The 18,713-nt window shown below is 48.6% G+C and overlaps 1 protein-coding gene across 3 annotated transcripts in view; it reads left to right on the plus strand.

Annotated features, from left to right (window-relative positions):
* The window catches only part of OSBP2 (oxysterol binding protein 2), a 237,594-nt gene that overhangs the window by 150,068 nt on the left and 68,813 nt on the right, over positions 1–18,713 (plus strand). The window contains exon 1 of one of the 3 annotated variants that reach the window (XM_006894796.1): positions 4,129–4,207. The exons of the other annotated variants lie outside the window; for them this stretch is intronic. Coding sequence (XP_006894858.1) covers positions 4,129–4,207 — 79 coding nt within the window. Of the gene's footprint in view, positions 1–4,128; positions 4,208–18,713 lie in introns of those variants that run through there. 3 annotated transcript variants of the gene reach the window in all.

An 18,713-nucleotide genomic window follows, 5' to 3' on the forward strand; every position in this document is an offset into this window, starting at 1 on the left:
TGTTGTACATAGGGTCACTATGAGTCGCAAGTGACTCGACAGCATATAACAACAACAACAACAATTAAAAAATATTTTAGGTGAAATTTCACACCTCATACTCACTTCTCCTTTAATAGTCCTTACACAGATTGTTCAGTGCCAGTGGTTTACAGTTCTTACAACTGTCAGCAATCTCATCATTTCCATTCTAGTTGTTCTGTTTCCTTTGATCTAGCTTCCCTACCCCTCCTTGACTTCTTATCTTTCCTAGTGAGGAAGTGTTGGCTGTTTGTTCTCATTGGTTAAGGGAACAATTAACTCATGTGTGATACTGTTTCTTTTTTAAGAAATCTGTTAGTTGGCTAAAAGATAACCTGCAGAAGTATTTTCAGTTCCACATTCAGAGACTATCTTCCGGCAATAACACCGGCAGTTCCTCTAGTCTCTATCCATCATCATGTCTGGCCTTTTTTAAAAGAATTTGCTTTTTCTTATTTTTAGACTACAGATGATCCATGTTCTTCTGTTGTGCACCTGGTCAAATGGTCAATGGCGGTAGCCAAGTACCATGTAGTTCTTCTGGTCTCAGGATAGAAAAGGCTGTGGTTTGTTTAGGCTTTTAGTCCTTACAGCTCTGATGGCATAGTTTGAAGGGAACTGCAGCACTATCCAACGTGGCACCCCTTTGGCAGTTCAAATCCACCAGCTGCTCTGCAGCAGAAAGATGAGCGGTCCTCTCCCGTGTGAATTAGAGCCTCCAAAAACCCTGAGGGTCTGTTAGGAGGAGGTTGAGTTTTTGTCGCTTGTTTTGCTGTTATTTCCCTTCGAGTCAGTCATAGTGGTGGATTTTCTTAGGCAGTAAATCACATAAGAGGGAGCTCTGGTGGCCTAGTGGGAAAGAGCTGTGCTGCCATCCCTGAGGCAGGGGATTCGAATCCACCAGCTGCTCCCCAGGAGAAGGATGGGCAGTCTCCTCCTGTGCATTTAGCTGCCTTTGAAATCCCTCTGGAGGGTCAGCTATGGGTCGGTTCCGATTCGATGGCACACAACAACAAATCACACAGGAGCAGACGGCTCTCGTTCTCCTGTGGAGCACCTGGCGTATTTGAACGGAATGCTTTTGGATTGACAGCGCAGCTCGCTACCATTTAGCCACCAGAGCTCCTCTTGGTTGATTGTTGTGGTTGTGTACTGTGCAGTTGGAACTACCCTTAGCTGACCCTCCAGCAGGTTTTTAGAGGCAGTTAATTACACAGGAGGAGATTACCCGTCCTTCTCCACGAAGCAGCTGGTGGATTTGAACCATGTGCCTTTGATACTGAAGCATAGCTTTTTATCACTAGGCTACCAGAGCTCCCTTTTGTTGATTGTTGTTGTTGTGTATCATGGAGTCAGATCCGACCCATAGCTGACCCTCAAGTGGGTGGGTTTTCAGAGGCGGTTAACTCCCGCTTTGTTGATTAGGGCTTTGAATTAGTTTCTTCTTGGAGACTTTTTCTTCATCTTCTTTTGTTTCTAATGAATAGAGACCAGAAAGTTATATCTTAGATGGCCCCTCACACACTTTTAAGACCTCAGGTACTATTCACCAAGCTAGGAGGTTGTTGTTGTTGTTGTGTACCATCGAGTCGAAACCAACTCATAGCTGACCCTCCGGTGGGTTTTCAGAATCAGTTAATCGCATGGATGGAGACTGCCTATCCTAGTTAGTGTGTATGACATTTGACTAAGTTATCCCCTGAGGTGGTGGACATAAGCCTTTCAACCTTGTCAGCCAGTTCTGGGGACATGTCTGGGGAGCCTTCCTAACTGTGTCCTCTCTGTGGTTCATCATGTATGTATGCAGCATACAAACATGTATACACACCTACAGATGTACCTAACCATGCCTTTCCTCACATAGACATTCCTTTACACAGATACCCTATTTGTCCACCTTTGTAAACCACATATGTTTGCCTATTTTTACCCTTGTTGCAAATCTAGTAATTAGTTATGTGATTTATAGTTGTTGTTGATATGTGCCGTCGAGTCGTTTGCGACTCATAGCGACCCTATGTACAACAGCCCTAAACCCTGCTCTATCCTGTGCCAAGGGAGCCTTAGCAGGTCTGCCAGATTTTCTCCCACTTTTTCTTTATCAGTTCCAAATTCATCCTCAGTTGGTTTTATTCCCTCTTGTCTCAGTTACCCAGCTGTGAGCCAGTCAGGGCATGGCTGTAGGTGAGGGTGAGTAAGCAGTGGAAGAAACAGCAGCAGCAAACAGGGTCAACCACCCTCAGGGCAGCCACCCCCAGAGTCCACTAGGCCAGGCAGCCTTCGTCAGGGCTAGGATTCCGGCTTCCAAGCTCCATGGAACTCAGCCTGGTTAAATATCTCCAGTTGGGTAGATTTTTGCACCCATAGCTACTTCACTGTGTGCTTCTAATGTCCCCAAAGCATCTCAACACTTCATCTTACCCATCCCATTTTCTTCCCCCTCATGAAGCCTCGGTAGCCTGCGATGTAGCTTGGAGAAGGGTGCAGAACTCAGTCTTTTGAGTTAAGCCAGAGCTGCATAGCCAGGTGACTATGAGCACCTGCTGAGAAGGGGGTGCTGGTGGAACCCACCAGGCAAGGCTTTTGGGGGCGAGTTACTAAGAGTGTATAGCTAATGCCGAGAGAGCAGTAGTCCACAGTGGTAACTGTTATTTCACTGTTTTGTAGCCAGAAAACCAAGGCCCAGAGTAGTTGACTAAAAGCTTCCCACGACCATGAGCCAGTGACTCTAACACATTCGCCAAGGATTACGTCTCCAGGTGGAAGTAGTCTGTTGTTGCAAAGATCAGCATCTCAGCACCCAGAGACTATTATGTGAACAGGGACTATCTTCTGTACTTGAACACCTTTTAGCTGGTGAAAATTGAATACCTTCAGTAAATTACCCTTGAAAAATCCCATTGATGGAGCTGCTATGAGGTGAAGATGTTGAGTAGGGCTCTGGTGGGGGTGGAACAGACCCAGGGCTTAGGCACCAAGAGGCAAGGGGAGCTGGGCAAGGCTGGCCAATGAGGACAGGCCTGCCTGTGGTGTGTTCAGGCAGATAGAAAGGGAAGACGGAGAGCCTGCTTATAGGGGGCTGCTTGTGGCTCAGTCTGCCTAGCCAAGAGTGGCAGCCAATTAGGACCAAATGCCCGCGCTGCTGGCCGTGAAAATCCACAGGCTGGGTCAGTCAGACCTGGTGGCAGCAATTGCGTTGAGAAGGGATGGCATTCTGGCCGTTTGGGGCACGCCGAGCTGAATAGGATTAGAGGTGAACAGTCCAGTCAAGGATGGCACGCACGTTTCTGGCGTGAGTACTGGCTGGCTGCAGCTGCCCCCAGCTAGGTGGAAGAGGGAGCCGTGAAAGAGGGAAGGGGTGGGGGGTGAGGGGGCCAACAGGAAAGCTCAGAGTTGGGCATTCTCAGACAAGCTACAGAGACGTCCTGCATGTAGCTGGACCAGAGGCTGGGGCAGAGAAAGACGTTTGTCCCCAGTTGTCCCGAGGTTCTCTGGCCATTGCCAAGGGAGCCTCATTCCCTGGAGCCCCGCCTGTTGCCTTCCCCCTGAGGACAGGTGGCTTCAGGTAGCGAGACACAGGTGCATCGGCTGCCACCGCAGCAGAATCACAGGGTGGCCTGTTGGCAGTGGAGATCCCAGTTTCCTGGGATCTCCCTCTGGCCCTGCACCACCTCCCTTCCCCACGCGCCCTTCGCTTCCCAAGGGCATTATCCTTTCCTTTGAAATAAAGTTGCCCCTTTGCCTGCTTCAGGGAACAGCCCCTTTGCCCGCATCTCCGCGTTCAAGGGGAAACCCAGCTGGCACGCCCTGGATTCGGGGAGCCCGGGGGTGGCACCAGGCCGAGGCTGCGCTCCCGGGGGAGGAGCAGGGGGCGGCGCGCGGCCGCTCGCGCCCGGCTCCCGTGGCGCCCACGGGGTTAACGGGCTCGTGCACCGGCAGTGGTGCATTGTGGTAGCGCAGCGCCGGGACCCACTCGCTGCCACCGCCGCCGCTGCCGCCACCACCACCCGGCGGCCCGCCGAGCTGTGCGCTCGCGTCCGGGCGAGCCCCCACCCCGGCCCGGCGCCATGTAGCAGCCCGCAGCCCGGAGGCCGCCCCGCCGCGGGGATGAAGGGACGCGGCTGCTGGGAGGCGGCCTCCGTGCGCTCCTTCTGCAGCTCCGGCTGCCTGAATAAATTTAAGAAGGGTTAGTGCCACCGGCGCCCGGCTCGCTGCATGCCCGCGTCCACCCAGCCTCTGGTGACCCCAAGTTCCAGCGCCCAGGGGCCAGTTTCCAGTCCCCTGCCCGCCCCCGTGTCACGATGACTCGTCAGCAGAGATGCCTCCCCCCTCTTGTCCCACTGCTTCGGAATGTCATTCATGTCAATCCTGGTCTCAGGCGCCCCATGAACTTACTCCTGGGAGCAAGTGCCCCCCACCAGGCTCCCTTTTATCTGCGCCTCCCCCTTCACTGCGCCTCTGTCTCTGATGTCACTGCCTCCCGCGTGGGGCGCTTGGGGAACCTCAGGGAACCCCTGTCCCCGCACCCCCCCTTTCCTCCTCCCTCTCCCCGCTGCCCTCGCGTGCGCTCTGGACTCGCTCCCCAGCTTTTGAAAGATGAGGTTGTGGCTAGAGAGGCGCGAGTCTCCGAGTAACCTTAACCTCTGCAGAGGGGAAATGCAGTCCAGTCCAGAGCTTTCTTGGAAGAAAACGAAAGTAGTGTTGTAACCAAAGTATGGGCTTTGCAGGGTGCGCCCCCTCCTTGCCAACTCTCCCTACCCCCAGCTTTGAGTAAGTGTGACAGGCTCTGGGGAGTCACCCCTATGTTTTAAGCCAGGGATATCCCCCTCCCTGCAGGGGTGGCGTCCTGCTGACCGCTGTGGGATCGGGTGTGTGGGCGCTGGGGCCACAGGCTGGCTGGCAGCTTTTGGGGGAGACCATGCCCGCTGGCCACGCTTCTGCCTGCCTGCCCCTTCCTGAGGCTTGCACCCTGCTTAATCGTAGACTCTGAGTAAGTGGAACTTTCTGCATTTATCTTGAGTGTTACTCTTAGAACGTGAAACTATGGGTAGAAATCATGACTCCTTGACCCTTGTGGGTTTAAAGTACACGGAAGCAGTTTATTGATCACAGAATTATGAGAGCTGGTGATGGTCAGAAATGAACGTTCCCTGATGGGCATTAACCCTTATTAAAGTGATTTCCTTGCTCCTGGCTCCTCAGAAAGGCACAGCCCCCAAAGCACATTTAAAGCTAAAGTTGCCCCAAAGCCCGCCTCTCTGGGAAGCCTTTGAAGCCTTTATAGTTGTAAACATCATTTTAATTTTTATTTCATTACTACAGCTCCCTTAAGGAAACGTGCGATTGAATTTTTATTCAAAGAATGTTTTCTGAGTTTAGAGCATAAGACGCCACTCCGGTTTTTAGTGGAAATAGAGTGTCATTTATAAAGTGGTTTGGTTGTCTGAAAATTTTGCATGATGCTTCTGGTGTCAGTTTTGATAGACTCCTTCAGAGCTGAATTTTGGCTTTTAGTGAAAGGAAAATTTGTATCCATTACACATTGAATGGCCTTTTTTCTGTGGATTCACCTAGTGGTTTCCTTTGATTGACTTTCTCTGGAAACTTGCTGACAAGTGGGGTCTGATCTGCTTGTAGGAGAGATGCTTCCCTTGTCTGGGAGCTCAAGGTGTGTCGACTGTCGAAGACCAGATCTTCTCACCCCCATTCCTCTTCACAGTCTCACTCTGCATGGCATTTTCTGAGGAGAGTAAGTGGAGGCGAGTTAGGAGGGGTGACCAGGAACAGAAGTGGCTATGCAAGTAGAAGGAGACCCAGCTCCAGCCTCGGGGTTGCTAGGAGATGAAAAGATGTCAGCACTGTCAGTAGGGAGACTTTCTGAGACCATGGTTAAATGCTCCAGCCACTAACCAGAAGGTGGGCAGTTCAAACTCACCAGCTGCTCCTCGCTCCTTAGTAACAATCACAGCCTTGGAAACTGGATTGAGTACTTTTCTTCTGTTTTGTAGAATGGCTGTGAATGAGAATCAACTAGACATTTGGGTTTTGATTGTTACTCTATCAGTGAGACTGTTATTTAGCTCATGTCTGTTTTGAACAGAGCCTAGCCTGGTCCAGCATGAGTAGGGAATGGTCCTTTTAGGGTGTGTGTGTATGTGTGTGTGTGTGTGTGTGTGTGTGTGTGTGTATAAATGAAAGAGACATGGCATCTGTGAACATAGTGGGCACCTACATCTTTTTTAGTTGGAATGTGAAGCTCAGAACAAACAAGACCTAGGAGGGAGCTTAGTGGCTTGGTGGTAAGGAATTCCGCTGCCACACTGTTTGAATTTACCAGCTGCTCCCCAGGAGAAAGATGGGCGGCCTCCTCCCATGGGATTTACCACCTCTAAAAACCTGCTGGAGGATCAGCAGTTCTCACTTGCTGCTATACAGCAATAGGCAGGCACTCTTCACCACCAGAGACCAGGCGAGCTCGGGCACAGAGGATACCAGGGATCAAGATGATAGCAGCCAGCCTGGACCATTGAGGGCCAGTGTACCAGCTCAGGCAAGAAGGTGTCTGTGCAGGTTCCCAAGCTCAGTGTCCCACCTCACTAGTGTCATTGTGTGGCTGTGAGGTGGGACTTGGGTGTTTGCAGACCTGTGGCTTTGATGTAGTCTTTTCTCACTTTTGAGGCATAGGATAGGGACCTTTCTCAGTGACGGAGCCTCACAGGACGCCTGCTGAGAATGGATGTACGAAGAGGTGTCTTCCTCCAGAAGTCACCGTGGGCTCCTTTTGGGAAGGGCTTGTCAAGGTGTCAGCTCATGTGCTCTCTGTATCTGACATCTGCTGAGGTCCTAGGAGGAACAACCAGGACCTGTGATGAGGGCTGACTCTCTGTGCTAATCACTAACCCCCCCACAGGTGCCAGGTGACCACCCTGAGGCCTCACCCCAACCCCAGCCCAGACATACTGCTCTCTCCACTCCAGCAAAGGTCCATGCCCACCCCTCGCTTGTTCATCAGATGCATCTGTGAAAATTTATTTCCCGTTTCAATTACTCCTGCAGCACTTTTCAGTGAGATCAGTGGGGATCCCTCTTCTAGACTCTTCTGGGGTCCCTTCTGTTGGTCTAGGTGATATGAATGTCCATCATTCCCTTCTATTGGGCTGTAAGTGCTGGACGGTCCTCCACATGCATGTCATCATCGTTCCTCTTCCCTCATGGATGGAAGGGCCTCCAAAGGCTGAGTCCCTCCTGGGGGTCCCTGCTGGAGTCCCTGCTGGGGTCCTTGGTGGGGGTCCCTGGTGGGGGTTCCTGCTAGGGTCCCTGATGAGGGGTCCCTGGGCCCTGCTCTTCCCTGGGGCTCCTCCTGGTTCACGTGTAACTTTCTAGTTTTCTGGTTGGAATGATGACTCCTGTCACCTGTCTGCTCTCTTTGTGACCAACTCTGGGTAGTAGTTTCCCTGGACTGATGGAGGAAGCCTGGAGGTGACTCTTAGTGGCCCCGGAAGATTATGCAGAACCTCCCTGGGGGAAGGTGACCACGGCTGGGTTTTGTCTGATGAAGGAGAGGGGGCAGGTGGAGGATGGGACAGGGGGTGCTTGAGCATGGCAGGAGAGGTGGGCGTGGGCTCTACAAGTTGTGGTCTGTTGGACCAGTAAGAACAGATGGACAAGAAGAGGGCATGTAGTCAGAGGTGATGAGGAGGGCATGGCACTGAAAAGGGTGGAGAGCAAATAGCTTGTGGAAAGGGGACTCCAGAGTGACAGTGACCCTGTGTGTGCCATCCTCACACCCAGGAGAAAGATTAGTGGTCAGCGTTACGTGGTAAGATGTGTGGATGTAGGACAATCTCTCCGACACGTCACTGCATGGAACCTCTCTGCCTTCTTGTAGAATGGGTGTGGTGACAGTTCAGTACTACCTGGGAAAGTAACCTAGTGACAATAATACATAATAGGAATGTCTCCAGGCTCTTGCTAGGATTTTGCAGCTGCCCACCTTTACTACCCCTGGGTCCCTCCACTGTGAGTGTAGCTGCCTGTATGTGAGCTTTTAAAAACGTAGTTTCACAAGCAGACCCACCGGGTAGCAACATTTTACTGCTGGAAGGTGCGCTGAGGCAAGGAACCAGCCTGCCACACAACCACAGGATGCGTGCATGGGGCCAGCCTGGGCAAAACCAGGGAGGGTGCACAGAGTGTTCCTGACTTCTCCTGAGGCCACGGGAGATGCTGAATCAGTGATGGCAAGTGAGACAGCTGTTGGCATTATGCAGATGGGAACTCCCAAGGAGGAGAGCAACTTTCCCAGAACTGCAAGGGGCACAAATGAGATCAGAGCCTGCTGATGGCCAGCTCTCACCACATGTCATTGAATGAAGGGTCATGGGCCATAGACAGGCTAGCAGAGAAGGTTCTGGACTGGGAATCTGCTGGGCTTGAGTGTTGGAGGCCACAGTGGGCAGGGCTGGGGTGCCCTGGAGCAGACCTTCGGAGTGGAGAAAGTTGGGGTGAACTCTTGTTGCTCCCTTACCGCTACATTGATTCTGACTCATAATGACCCTCCTTCCAGTCTCTGAGGTGGTAAAGCCCAGGAAGAGGAGTTAGTTGGTGGAATCGAACCTTTGGAGAAGTGCGTGCAGCCTTTGGTTAGCAGTGTGACTTACTACAGACTATGCCCCAGAGGTGGAGGACAGAGGGGTGGGCGGTATAGGGTATCAGGATTTTCTATGGTTTTCATTGAACTTGAAGATCAGTAAACATTAAGAGATGTTGGATGAATCTATCTTTTCTGTTAAGCAAAGAATCTGGCCAATGGTGTCTCTTGGTTACTTCCTCAGGGCTGACATCTGACCAAGCAGCCATTTGGGCCTAGCCCTGTGACAGAGCGCAGCCTAGAAGGATGCACAGGAGCCTGGCCTCCTTTGGGAAAGGACAGAGCGCAGGCCTGTCTGCCTAAGCTTGGAGCCCAAGAAGGACCAGTCATAGTATTGAGATTTGAGATCTTTTCAAAGTCTGAGACACAAAGTTCTGCAGACAGAGACGGAGGAGTGGCAGGAGGCTAAGGGAATGAGGGTGGGCGCGGCTGTGTGCCAGGGGTGTCTCAGGTTGTGGGAGGAAGAATTTTCTGAGTGTCAAGGAGCATTGCACATGAGTGTGCACGTGGGTAAGTGTGTGGAACCCGGTAGACTTCACCCGGTGGTTCCTGCTGGACAAGCGGGGCTGCCCCAGGGCCTCACCTGCGTATCTTGAGCCCCCGAGTGATGAGTGGAGGCTGCTCTGTGGCTCAGAGAATGGGTCCTAGTCAGGCCTAGCCCCCACCCTGGGTGCAGCAGTGAAGGGCACCGCTCATGAGCCAGGCATTAACCTCTGCCTATGCATGATCAGAAGCATGCCCAGGAAGGAGGTGGGCAATTTGGGAATGACAGGCCATGTGGAGCCCATAGCTCAGGGCTCTGCCACCATGAGGGGCCCCAAGGAATAGGGAGCAGTTGATTTTGAATTTAGAGTTTGGTATGATCGGCCCATAGAGCACCTTGTGCAAATAAGGAAACAGAATCCTGTACACTTCCCTCATCTCCAAACTGCTGTGATGTGCTCACTATATCAAGACTCTTCTTTTCCATTTACTATAAAGGGTTTTTAAACAAACAAACACCCCACCAGATCTGCACGCTGGTGCAGACATCACCCCCTAGGGTTATGCAGGGTACAACCTGCACAACCATCCACAGCAGCTTTTGTTGAGATAAACATTTATCAAGAGAGTGTTTGGCTGGCCATGTGTCACCCCTTGCGCAAAGATAGAGAGGGATGTCCAGGTGCGAGGTAGAGACAGGTGACACCCCCATAAGAGGGCCCCAGCTTAGGTAGGAGTAGGGTTCAGAGAGGCCCTAGGAGACAGATGGGGAGACCTCATGGTGGCCTGAGAAACAGAGAGGAAGCCTCAGAGCCAGTGTGGACAGGGGACAACTGGCATCAGGCTACATGGGCTGAACCTGAGCATCGAGGGCCCCACCCAGGCCTGAGAGACTTGCTCCGTGGACATCTTCCTCCAGCTCCCAATGACATGTCAGGGCTGCTTGTTTGGACCCTCAGCTTGGCACCCTGTGGATTTGGGTTCCTGCCCCCAGGCCTCCATTTCCAATAAAGTGCCAGTCAGCTCCAGCCAGCAACTGAGATGAGCAATGTGAACGAAGATAACGTTCTGAGCTGCCAAAGACGACTTTCCTTTTCTGTCCTGCTCCCTCTGACGTGTGTGTGCATAATGATGACTCCTGACGCACAGCTTCAGAAATAGTAACGGGCTGGGGTGGGGTGGTGAGGCGAAGGAGGCCGAGGACTCGGACCGGAACCCACCTGCACAGCACCCTTGGCCCGCCCACATTCCCAGCTGGCACGTCCAGCATCCTTTGCGACTGGAGGTGGGAGCCAGTTAGAGGACAGATGTCTTTTCTGAGCGGCTGGTCAGGTCCATTGGGTACATTCATCAGAGCAGCCTGGTCTGTGCTGTGGCCGTGGGACCCCTGGAGTGTGACTCTCAGCTGCCTAGCTGTTTGCTGCTCTTCTGCCTGATGAAACCCCTTCCTCAACCTCACCCACCTGTTCCCGCACACACACTGTTGTTGGCCAAGCTCTCTTGGTTTTTTCAACAGGTCGATCCTCCTGTAAGTGTTCTTTACTGCTAAGACAACAGTTGCAGGTGTTCAAGGTAATAATAGCATTTCCCTTCCTCCATTACCTCTCTAAGGTGTTAAGGAGTAATGTTGTCTGAATAAAAACGAAGGTGCATCTAATTCAAGCCGTGGCCTTTTCAGTTACTTGTTATGCATCTGAAAGTTGGACAGTGACTGAGGATACCAGAAGAATTATTGATGCCCTTGATTTGTGATGTTGGAGAAGAGCACTGAACAAAAATCTCATGCACTGCCAAGAGAAACAAATATGTCTTGGAGAAAGTGCAGCTACAGTGCTCGTTGGAGCCGAGGATGGTGAACTTATCTCCCATCTTTATGGCATATTGTTAAGAGGGGCTGGTCCTTGGAAAGGTGGAAGGTCAGCAAAAGAGAGGAGATGAATCGACACAATGACTGTGTCAGTGAGCTTATACGCCTATCAGACATGATGAAGATGGCACAGGATAGGGCTAGGGTCATATTGGTTGTTCACGGGCTCAGTATAAGTTGTAGTTCACTCAGCAGCGCCCAACAACAACATTCCTTCTCAGGCCACTGTTCTTAGGTGGTTATTTTGGTGCTATGCTTTTGCTCCTTATGAACAACCTCCCTATATCGGCTGCATCTTCAAAGTACATAACATTGCCACTGTGCTCTGCTTCCCACTGGCTTCGCATGTACCTTCTGTGTCTCTTTCCCCTGTTAGACATTTAAGTCTTTCCCAGATCGTCCCTTCAGCCGAGCTGCTGCCCTGCATCACTTTGGCGTGAGGAATTTGTCTTTTGAGTTTGTTCCCAAGCAGATTCCCAGCAGTGCGCTCAGTGAGGCAAAAGCGAGAAGCCTGCTCTCGGTGGCACCTCCTGTCACCAGAACAAATGATTCCATTCACGGCACTCCCAGAGCCCTTTGCGTTAGATGCTCTTTGTTCTGAGAGAAGAGCCTTTGAACCACATGAAACTGTGCTTGGTCAGTGTTCTCACTTGGGTCAGACAAAGCACAAAGCTGGTTATTGTTAGAGGCCCCCTGCCCCCTTGTGTTGGCTTGCCAGCTGAATCTTTCCCCTCCCCTCTGGAAATGCAGAAGGCTGTGCCATAAAAGGGGCTTGGTTTTTATTCTGCATGACCGGCAGCCCAGCCATGTAAGGTTCCTTGGTGAGTAGGGTTTGGAGAGTGGTCTCTGGAACTGTAGTGGCGATTAACCTTGAACCCTCTGAGCATGCATCATGAGCAATAGCACAGGGAGACGCTTTGACTGATGCCCAAGGACCTTCTCAGCCAGTGCCTCACGTCATCACCCTTTCCATGCCCTGGTCACCTTCCTAACGGAAGGCTGACCCTTTATCCTGCTCCTCTTTGCAGACTTAGGCAAATAAAATAAACTGCCCCGGAAGCAGCTCACAACCCTGAGTGTTTTGTGCTGTCTGTGCAATGGGAGCTGCCATCTTTGCTTGCCCACTTCTTTCTTACCCTCCCCAGCTCCCTGCCCTTGCCCCTGTCCTGACCAGGAGGCCCTTCTTGCCACCTGAACAAGGAGAGACTGTCGTCTCCGTTGTGAAGAGCTGTAATCCAAGTGGTTGCATTTGAATAACTGCTGATAGCAGGAGATGTGGCTGTGTGGACCTGCGATTAATCAGAAGCGCCAGGCTTTCTCCCTGTCACAGTGTGGTCGGGGAGGGTTCTTGGACAGCAGTGTTCTGCAGGCCGAGCCAGCGCTGACCAGCTCAAGCTATTGTCCAGGAGCTTCTCCTGTGAGGTGCTGAGAGGTGGACATTTTTCCTACTGGCCCCAGCTTTGACTTAGGTCTTGCTGTCACAGAAAATGTGGTTTCACACTTGTGGTTTCTCACCCTACCCCGCCATGTTTCTTCAAATCTGAGTAAGGAAGGTGTTGACATGAGAGTTCTCACATTGAGTTGAGAAAGACTCAGTTATCCACACACAGCAAAACCATGCAGCCACGGACCCCCAGGGTGCTGGCGCCAAAGGGGAGCAGAGAGAATTTGCTCACTGCCAGTGAGGTGATTATGACTCATGGTGACCCGGTGCGTTAGTGGAACTCCGTAGGGGATTTGGAGATACAGATATATATACATACATACACACATATATGTACATACACAGGCCTGGTTTAAATTGTTTTTTGTCAAACATTCTTCTCCGTGGTATAGCACTGGTCACCATTGCTGTACAGAGGTAATTTGTGATGCTAAACACTGTGACACTGGTGTGCCAAACGTGATAATGGTTACCCATGGTGGACAGTGTTTGGTGGAGCTTCCTGATTTAAACAAGCTTGGAAGGGAGCTCTGGTGGCCTAGGGGCAAGAAGCTGCACTGCAATTCCAGAGGCACACAGTTCGAATGCACCAGATGCTCTGCTAGAGAAGCAGGGACAATCTCCTCCTGTACCAGTCAGATCCTATTCAATGGTACACTCACACACAAAAAAACAATCTTGGGAGCAGGAGTGGCATCCACTTCCAAAATGGCTTGCCCCCGGAAACTCTTTGACAACATGTACCTACACACACACACACACACACACACACGTATTTCTCACTCATATATTTATTTACCCATCTACCCAGCTGTCAGCCTAGTTTTTTTTCTTTCTTAAAAAATACATTCCAAGGTGAATTGTAGACAACAGTACTTTACCCTCAAACACTGTAGAAGGCACATCATTCGTGTTGTTGTTAAGTGCCATTGAGTCAAGTATGACCCATAGCTACTGTGTGAACCCTGTCCTATCTTGTGCCAGCCTGACCCACTGCAGCAGACACCATGTCAATCCACCTGGTTGAGGATCTTCCTCTCCTTTGCTGACCCTCCACCTTCTCACCACGACTTCCTTGCTCTGTTTGCACTGTGGCCTCTTGGTCTAGGTATAGGTTTTACATGAGCTCAGTTAAGTGCTCTGAGACTCCCATTCTTCTCACATCAGTAATAGAGTTCAGTATTTTGTTTGTGAATTACACAAATCTTAAATGTGTCATTACTGGAATTCTAACCAATGAATACTCTTGTAATCCAAACTACCAATGTATAAGCCTTCTCTGTTCATCAGCCTCAGGCAGTCTTTGTACCACCTAACATCAGGGGTCCTAGCTGTCCTGCATTATTTGGTTAATTTTGCCTGTCCTTCATGGAATTATTCAGTATGTACTTCCCCATGTAAGACTTCTTCCACGCAGCATGTTTTTGAGGTTTATCTATGTTGTGTGTATCAGAAGTTTGCTCTTTTTAATTGCTTTTAGTATGACTGGACCACAGTCTGTCCCTTCTATACCAGAGCTTGAAGTTACTGCAAATGAAAAGTCATCTAAACATTGTCACACAGTCTTCTAGACAAAATGACTGTTGACATTTGCATTCATCTTTCTGGGATAAATTCCTGGGAGTGGAATTGCTGGATTAAAAGATAGATATTATCCTTCCTTTTTTTTTAAAAAAAAATTATCCTTCCTTTGATAGGAGATGTTCAAACAATTCTCCAGAGTGATTGTATCATTTTAGGCCCCCACCCACCCTGTAGGATAGTTCAGGCTGCTTCGTATCCTTCCTAATATTTGATGTTGTCTTTTTTTATTGTAGTCTTTCTTTGATGGGTGTTATCTCACTGTGACTTACTGCTCTGCTTTTTTAGAAATGGCCTAGCTGTTCTTGTCAGTGATTTTAACTAAGCATCAGATACCTCCTTTGATTTTTTTTACTGTGAAATAGCCTTTACATTTTGTATAATCTTTGGTATTTTTTTGAAAGAGAAAAAGAGAGAGAGATTTGATTGTAGTACTTAAACCCTGCGGTGGGGAAGGCAGCTCTGGTGGCATAGAACGTGAGGAGTTTTGCTGCTAACTAAAGGCCACGCCTTGTTAGTGGTTCAAAGCCAGCAGCTGCTGTGCTGGAGAAAGATGGGCATTCTTCTCCAGTGTGATTTACAGCCTCAGAATCCCACTGGGGAGTCAGCTATGAGCTGATCCTGACTTGACCACAATTAGTTTGCATTTTAGTGGGGACCAATGCTATTTTTTATTTTCTTTTCTTACAGCCACCCATATGCATTGTGTCTCATTCATGAACAGTTGCTTAAAAAATACTCATTTTGGGACATGCATCTTAGAAAGTTTTTTGAAAGGTCACATACTTTATTGCACAGTAGATTTTATAGAAAACAAACAACAATCCTGAGTGTAGAGATGCATTCCACTGGAGGGTACGCCATCCCCACCATGAGAGGACAGATCAAAGAAAGAACGTGTGCGTCTCACTGACGATACCTACGGAGAATGTGGTTATGTGAACAAGTACTGAAACGACCTCTACACTCAACTAGCCGGCATTTTGCCACTAACCTTCAGAGATCCGTGTGTTTCTCCCCTACCCATCCCAAGCCTCTTCTTTCCACCTTCCAATTAAATTACTAGTCCACACATAAGGTTTACATGTAATTGCTTTTTAAAAAATATACTTGTATCGCTAGTTTTATTTGGAGAGCATACTATTTAGTGCTTATTTTAAATTTTTTTGTTTGTTTGTTTTTTTGGTAACTTGAGCTTAAAAATCAGACCATGTACATCCTTTAAGACTTAACATTTTCTTATTCAATGCTTCCCAAAAGTTTACCTGTGTTGCTGGATGGAGCTGCATATCTCTCTACTGCTTCTAATATTTTATATATTTTTTATTTATATTTCTATTTAGATTTAGATTTATATATAGTGTACCGTCATAGTGGAATATTGGATCTGACTGGCACAGGAGGAGATTGTCCCTCCTCCAGCAGAGCATCTGGTGGATTTGAACCGTGTGCCTTTGTGAGATTTGCAGTGCACCTTCTTGCCACTAGGCCACCAGAACTCCCTGCTTCTAATCCTCTTACTGTGTGATTGCACCAAATTAATTTTACCTCTGTGTATAGACACTTGGTGTGGTTCCAGTGGTTAGCAATGATGGGCTCACTGGTGTGCATATTTTTGTGTTCATCTCTGGGTCACATGTGCAGAAGCTTGTCACAGACACACCAGGGACTAGGATTGCTGAGTCTCAGGGTTTGTGAACGTTGAGGTTTGAATGATAATACTACATTGTTTTTCAGAGTGGTGGTACCAACTTAGCCAGCCTTCAGCAGGAGCTGAGTTCTCTTCGATTACATCCTCTCTAGCACTTTGTGTTACAACATATATTCATTTCTTCAAATTTAATAATGGCCATCAAATAGTATTTCTGTGTGATCTTATTTACATGTGTCTGATATCAACTGAGTGTGAACCCCATATGAACGCTTCAAGGCAAGAATAGAGAAGTTTGTTCCTTACACTTTGGGCATGTTCTTAGGAGGACGCCATGCCTGGAAAGGTAGAGGGTTATTGAAAGAGAAAATGACCCTCAACAATATGGATAGATAACAGTGAATGCAGCTAGTATGGCAGAGATGACGAGAATAGCACAGGAAAAGTCAGAGTTTAGGTCTGTTCTTCATACAATTGCTATGAGTCGTACTTAAGTTGACAGCACTTAACAACAACAGCAGCCTATACCACCAGAGCCCCATCACTGTTTGAGTCTTGGCATAAATTTAGATTGTGTTTTGGGACTCTCTGTCACAGTATAGCTGCCCAAGGTATATTTGAGGAAGCCCAAGGAGGAGCAGCCTGCCCTCAGGTGAGAGTAAGAAACAGCTTGGGTGCAATCCCATTTCCATTTCTTACGTGAGGGCCCCAAGGTATTTTCAGTTGCTTCCTACACATCTGAGAGCTGGTCAGTGAATAAGGACCAATGCCGAGCCACGATGTTGATGAGGAGTACTGAACATTCCGTAGACTGTCAAAAGGACATATGTGCCTGCTTTGGAGGACACGCAGCAGGGCGCTCCTTCGAGGCTTGGATGGCGAAGCTTGGTCTCCCATACTCTGGGCGTGTTGTCAAGAGAGGCCAGTTCGTGGAAAATGACATCATGCTGGGAAAGATAGAGGGTTGGTGAAAGAGAAGGAAGACCTTTAGTGAGATGGATTGACATGGTGAATATTAAAAAAAAAATGAGCTTGAGCATGGTGGCCGTTGAGAGGGTGGTTCACGTCTGTGGTTCATAGAGATGCTGTGAGTTGTAGTCAACCTCGTATCACCTGACAACAATATGCAGAAGGATCTGTGACTTTGAGTGATGGTCACAATCATGACAAACCCAAGACCTCGCCACCCCCAACCTTTAAATTAACTTGTCATTTACCCACTTCAATGTGTAAGTAATTGGTTTTTAGTGTTTTCCACAAGGTTATGTAACCATCACCAAAATTACTTGCAAAGTGTTTTCATCTTTCCGGAAACCTCTCTATTAGCTGCCAAACCCCATTGCCTGCTACTGCTCAACTTTAAACAACTACTGATCCACTTTCTGGCCCTTGTCCTAGTAGAAATGCTAGACTGATACTCTGCTCAAACAGAAATATTACTGAAGGAATCGAATACTTTCAAAATGAGGAGTTACAGACATAGATGCAAGGTGAAGTTTGCAGAGAGAACTTGAAGAACTTTAGCAGATGAAATAGATGACATGTGCCTGCAGACTGTGGGAGTTTGACAGCAAGCATGGTAAGAGTATCAAGGGGTTTGAGTAAGAGTTACAATTTCAAGTTTAAACATTATCAATAAACTCGTTGCATTTTGTGATTGGTAAATCCTGAGAATTGTTTAACAGTGTTCTGTCAGGGACTAATTTTCTGTTACATTTTCAATCCATCTCAGTCTCCACAAACTCTGGCTCTACCTTGGTTGCAAATGTATAGAGGGTTAGAATAAAGCACAGGGAAGATCCTGTTGAATGAAATTTTAATTGATGTGAATGAAGATTTAGTATCTATTTATTTTATTTATGAAGATGGAGAAGAGGTTGAGGTTGTTAACAATTACACTTTGCTCCGCTCCACAATCAGCACTCTGGCACCAGCAGTCAGGAAATTAAAAGACAAACTGCACTGGGAAAATCTACTGTCAGGGACTTCTCCAGAGCACTGAAAAGCAACAGTGTCAGTCTAGAGACTAAGGTGCACCTAATCCGGTAATCTTCATAATTACTTGCAATGCATCAGAGAGCTGGACAATAACTAAGGATGACGGAAGAAGAATCAATGCCTTCAAATTGTGGTGCTGGAGAAGAGTCTTGGACATACCAAGGACCACCAAGAAAACAAACAGATCTGTCTTGGAGAGGGTGAAGCTCCATCTCACATACTTTGGGCACATGGCCAGGAGGTTGGAGAAGGACATCATGCTTGGAAGGATGGGAGAGGAAGACCCCAGATGAGATGGATTGATACAGCAACTGGGGCAGTGGGGGATGGTGTGTTGGAGTCAGTGAGACTAGCTCAGGACAGGGAAGGATTCAGAGCTGCTTTTTTTAATATAGGGTTTATATTGATTGCAGGCATCTCAACAGCATGAAATGACAACAGTAACAATAAATAAATTTCAAGAACTCTACTGGCATAGTCAGCAGGGAGTTGTACTGCTTAACCCACCTCTCTCTTTGGCAATTTGAACCTACCAACAACATCCTGGGAGAAGGGTGAAGAGTCTCCTCTTGTGAATTTATAGCCTCCGGAAACCCACCAGATAATCAGCTATGAGACGAATTCTGACTCATTTGCAATAAATGAGTGAGCATAAAATTATTTACAAGTTCTGACTTTATTTAAGGGAGAAGACTACAGAATATCCCACGGACTGACAAAAAGAACAAACAAATATATCTTGAAGAAGGTGCAGCCAGAGTGGTCCTTGGAGGCCAAGGTGATGAAGCTTCATCTCACATACTTTGGGCATGTCGGTTATTCCTTGGAGAGGGACATCATGCTTGAGAAGGTAGAAGGATGACAAAGGAGAGGAAGACCTTCAATTAAGTGGATTGACACAGTGACTGCAGCAATGGGATCGGGGGTATCAGACGATGTGAGGACGGCACAGGAGAGGACAGGGTCACTGCAAGTTGTACTCGACTTCACAGCACCTAACAACAGCAACAATAATGAT

Source organism: Elephantulus edwardii, unplaced genomic scaffold, assembly GCF_000299155.1.
Source record: "Elephantulus edwardii isolate Elephantulus edwardi_28Jun2011 unplaced genomic scaffold, EleEdw1.0 scaffold00151, whole genome shotgun sequence".
NCBI lineage: Eukaryota > Metazoa > Chordata > Mammalia > Macroscelidea > Macroscelididae > Elephantulus > Elephantulus edwardii.